This window comes from Henckelia pumila, chromosome 3 (assembly GCF_033568475.1).
Source record: "Henckelia pumila isolate YLH828 chromosome 3, ASM3356847v2, whole genome shotgun sequence".
In the NCBI taxonomy this organism is placed as follows: Eukaryota; Viridiplantae; Streptophyta; class Magnoliopsida; order Lamiales; family Gesneriaceae; genus Henckelia; species Henckelia pumila.
The window spans coordinates 21494998-21500153 of NC_133122.1; the positions used below are offsets into that span (position 1 = coordinate 21494998).

General features: G+C 33.2%; 1 protein-coding gene across 1 annotated transcript; it reads left to right on the forward strand.

Annotated features, from left to right (window-relative positions):
• Window positions 1–218: 218 nt before the first annotated feature.
• Window positions 219–2236, forward strand: LOC140886455 (UDP-glycosyltransferase 91C1-like). Its single transcript, XM_073293028.1, has one exon. The coding sequence runs from the start codon at window positions 464–466 to the stop codon at window positions 1856–1858; it is 1395 nt and encodes a 464-aa protein (XP_073149129.1). The 5' UTR covers window positions 219–463; the 3' UTR covers window positions 1859–2236.
• The last annotated feature ends 2920 nt before the right edge of the window (window positions 2237–5156 follow it).

The following is a 5156-nucleotide window of genomic DNA, read 5'->3' on the forward strand; positions in this document are numbered from 1 at the left end:
ATTTATCATTTTTTTTCTAAATTAAAATTAAAAATAGTTTTAATTTTTTAATATATGTTTAATATTTATAATAAATTTAAAACTATTTTTAAATGTATGTTACTATTTAAATTATTTTTATAGTATGTTATTCTTTTGGTAATTTCAACAATAAAAAGATCTTATAATACCAAACACAACATTTTTTAAGTCATTTAAAATAAGTTCTTTCAAACACTTTAACGACTAATTTTTTAAGATCTGACGGCTTATAAACTTCCAAAATAACTTATATAAGCTCTTCTTATAAACTGTTTTTAATAAAATTAATCAAACATTATCTTGAGCTCGACTATCAATACCCCTCGAGCTATGTTTCCATTTTATACATCGATCCAGCTCCAGAAATTATATATATTCATCAGCAGCTCAGCAATATGAATTATATCAAAACTTGTCGAATTTGAAAAAGCCCTGAATTAAAATGGAGGAAGAAGGTCTCCCAAATGAAAGGAAGCTACACGTGGTGATGTTTCCATGGCTGGCTTTCGGCCATTTGATACCATTTTTAGAGCTCTCCAAAGCCATAGCTCGAAAGGGTCACAAGATCTCCTTCATCTCCACCCCAAGAAACATCGACCGCCTTCCTAAAATCCCCCCAGACTTGGCTTCCTCCTTCACTTTCGTCAAAATCCCATTACAAAAAGTTGAAGGGCTCCCTGAAAATGCAGAGTCAACCACGGATATAAGAACGGAAGAAATGGATTATCTCAAGAAAGCGCAAGACCTGATGGAATCAGATGTGGCTGAGTTTCTGCAAAACTCTTCCGCTGATGCTGTCGTGTATGATTTCGCTTCGTTCTGGGTACCAAGAATCGCGATGAAGCTTGGGATTTCACGTTTCTTTTTCAGTATTTTCGAATCCTGGTTCTGGTGTTTCTTCGGAACAACCGATAATCTGATCAACGAGCTGGAAGGCATGAATACGGCGGAGGATTACATGTCTCCACCGAAATGGGTTCCCTTCCACACCAAAGTGTCGTACAAGTACCATGAAGCGAAGCTGATTTGTTTGGCAGGTGAAAAGAATGCTTCTGGTTTCTCGGATGCATATCGCAGCGGCATCGGAATCTCGCAATCTGATGCATTTATTTTACGGCACTGCAACGAGTTCGATACAGAATGGTTTAATCTACTGGCCGATCTTTACAATAAACCACTGATCCCACTAGGATTCTTACCACCCCACGTCGAGGAAACGGAAGATCAAAACTGGGTTTTGATCAAGAAATGGCTCGATTCCCGAATCGAAGGATCTGTTCTTTACATAGCTTTAGGAAGTGAGGCGATGATAAGTCAAGATCAGATCACTGAACTAGCTCATGGGCTCGAACTTTCCGAAATCCCTTTTCTTTGGGCATTCAAGCTTCCACACGGGTTCGAACTGCCAGACGGGTTCGAAGAGAGAATAAAAGGGAGAGGGATCGTGTGGAAAGGTTGGGTGCCGCAGTTGAAGATACTCGATCATGTTTCAGTCGGCGGATTCTTGAGTCACTGTGGATTAGGTTCGACATTAGAGGCGCTGATGTTGGGTGCTCCGCTCATTCTACTGCCATTAATGGTGGATCAATGGACGAATTCCAGAATTTTGGAAGAGAAACAGATAGGTGTTGAAGTGGAGAGGAACGAGGAAGATGGATATTTCACCAGAGATTCAGTTGCCCAGGCCGTGAGATTGGTGATGGTTGAAGATGGTGGGAAGATATTCAGAGACAAAGCCAAGGAAGCAGGCGCGGTGTTCGGGAATACAAGACTTCATGATAGGTATGTGGACGATTTTATTAATTATCTCCGGCAGTGTCCAAATGGACCAATATGAACATCTCAAATACAAACAAATTTGGATGCGGCACGAATCTTTCATCTATCCGCTTCTTGGCGTAAAACAAATTTGCTGTATTAGAAAAGTCTGGAGATCATTGTAATGATATTGTGTGAAATCAAGCATTCACATGGGCAAATTAGTGCTGGGGTCCTACAAATTTATTGATGGACAAAGACGACAAGACAATAGAGGAAAACACGAAGAAATTAAATTATTACGCATGACATTTAAAATTACATGATTATCCTATATTTATTTTTTAAAATTTTTTTTCAAATCAAGTTGATGGATAATCATGTAATTTTAAGTGTCATGTGTAACCCAATATGTAAGACTCTGTGTACATGTAGCATTACTCATATATTATATATCTTAGTCAATAATTGAAGAGAGAGTTGTGTAAAAATCACCCTCCATGCTTGATTATCAAACAAACCTCTCTTGGGAAAGGTTTGATGTTATCCTTAGGATAGCTCTGATCCATTCAATTGTCTTTGGTTAGCTATCCCAAGGATAACATGAACTAGTCCCCTTTTTTGTACATATAATTTCATCAAGCAGTGGGGCTTTTTTATTAATAATTTAAAATTGAAAAAATCTAAAAATTAATGCAAGTGGTAGAGTTCTTCATAGGGGTGGCGAAAAATACCAAAATGTTACCGCATATATCGTACCGAAAAAAACCGTATATACTGAAAATTTTGGTATTGTATGATACCGTACCGATATTTTCGGTATCGATCGGGATACGTTTTGCAAAATTTCGGTATATTCGGTATACCGATATACCGAAAAAATATTATAATAAAATATATTTTAATTATATAAAAAAAAATTATAATAAAATAGATTTTAGTTATAGATTTTTTCTTAAAAATGTCGGTATAGACGGTATTATACCGATACCTTATCGAATTTCGGTATACCAAAACTTTTCGGTAAGAACGGTATGGATTTATGTCATTCCAAAATTTCGTTATACCAAAATTTTCGGTACGGTATCGGTATCGATTTTATCGTTATCAAAATTTTCGGTACGGTATGCGGTATCATTTGGTATAGTCGGTATACCGTACCGAACTAGCCCTAGTTCTGTGACCGATTAAATCGATATTAAATAAATTACTGGCAAGCGTACCAGGTCAAGTTATAGTAAGTGAACAATGAATCCAAATATCGATCCCACAGAAACTGTAGCTAATTATCAAGATTTAATTATTTAGTTTAATCTAGACATAATAATTATAAAAAAGGGTGCGATGAATTAAATAAAAATTTAATTATTAAAGATAATAAGAATTAAAACAACTAAAAGATAAATTTAATTAAAATGAGACAACCAAGACACACGCATGTACCTAACAATTTATGCAAACAAGTGACAATTCTAGGATCCAATTTTAATCTAAATCACGACGAATTCTCCTAATCTGTTTAACAGTCCATTTTTAGAATTTGTTAAACCTATTCAAGTTATGACGGATTAATTTTCATAATTCTAATCAAACTCAAATGCATTAGGAACTATGAGAATTTAGTTTTCACCTAAAGCCGCATACTGAAACCAAATACTATTTCTAGTCGGTTTAACCATATATCGATTATTGGAGTGATCGAAATCAATTCATAATCGATCGACTCAAAATCAATTAACATGCAAGCAAATAATTGACCAGATTATTCACAAGACAAAATATAAATCCAACAATCAATAATAAATATAAATCAAAAATCCCAAATCAACATCCACATGTTCGACATAAAATTGTTCGGCCAAATCTCGCGGTCTTGGTTGAAGAAAATTTACTCAAATAACGAAAACAATATTGAACAAAATTTTAATAATCTAAAGAGGAAAGGAAGAAAAACTCGAATGAAGCGTTCTTCAATCTTCAAGCCTCCGCCTTAGCCGCCTCACGTGTTCTGGAACTTCGGACCCCTCAAAAATATGATATATAATCTATTTATATGGCCAGGATCCATAAATAAATTATTTCCTTCTGTACAAGACTTTTTCCGAAATAATTAATTCCCCGAATTCGCGCTCGAGCGCGGAGAAATAACGCTCGAGCGCGCCATTAAAAGAAGTTTTTTGGAATCAGGTTTCGCGCTCGAGCGCCACACAATTTATGTTGCGCGCAACGATTTTGAAAATTCATATATCGAGTTCTAGCCGTCAGATCGAGCTGAAATTTGTACAGCAGCTTAAAAAATTTTGAAATTCATTTTGAACGGTGGAGATCGGATTTGGATCTCTCTAAAATTAAAAATGATTTTTTGACCAAGGCTGCTCTGTAATTCATTCTTGCTCCAAATTCTTGATTTATTCATTGTTCCTTCATTCAAACCAGGAAAAATGAAATGTAGACCATATGAATGAAATAAATTAATTAATTAAACAAAAACAACTATAAAAACATAATAAATGCATGAAAACTCGACTCGAAACTAGCACAAAATGATGCATAAAAACACACTTATCATTCTGTAGGTAGGGAAATCAAATTGCAGATTACGTTGTCCGCTGCATTTTTTTTCCTTTTTTTCTTTTATTTTTTTAATTTTTCTTTTTTCCTGTTATTTTACTTTAGATTATACGAGTTTCACTTTACAAATAATTTTGAAATAGTAATATTTCTTGCGAAACGAACTCGTAGATCTTTATCCGTAAGATATATGAATATGATACAAATCTAATTAAAAAATAATATTTGTAAAATTAAAAAAAAAATATTTTTCTTAAGTTAAATCTGGTGAGATTCATGTCACAAAACTGATCAATGAGATCTTTTTGTTTGAATTTTTGTAATTTTCAAAATGATTGTAAACCAATCAACAATTTTTTAAAAAAATATATTTATTTTTAAAATGTTAAGTAATTTATATTTAAAAAAATCATCCCTTGTGTTGTTTAGTTTTTGAAAAAAAATAAAGGAAGACGTATGTGTGTCGGTACACTTATTTTTTATTTTACTTTTAGTAGTAATATTATTATTAGTTGATGGTGTATCGATCAACCATATTTTTTTTAAAAAAAAATATTTATTTTTCTAATTTATCTAAAAAGAGTTTTAATATATTTATTTTTCTATAATTTTTTTTTTACTTTTGTTTAGTATGCGTTTGTGAAATAAAAAATTGGCAAAAACTCCTATGAGACGGTCTTAAGGGTCATTTTTTTGAAATAGATCTCCTATATGAGTTATCCATTAAAAAGTATTACATTTTATGTCAAAAGTATTACTTATTGTTATAAATATGGGTAGAGTTGATCCGTCTCAAGGATGAAATC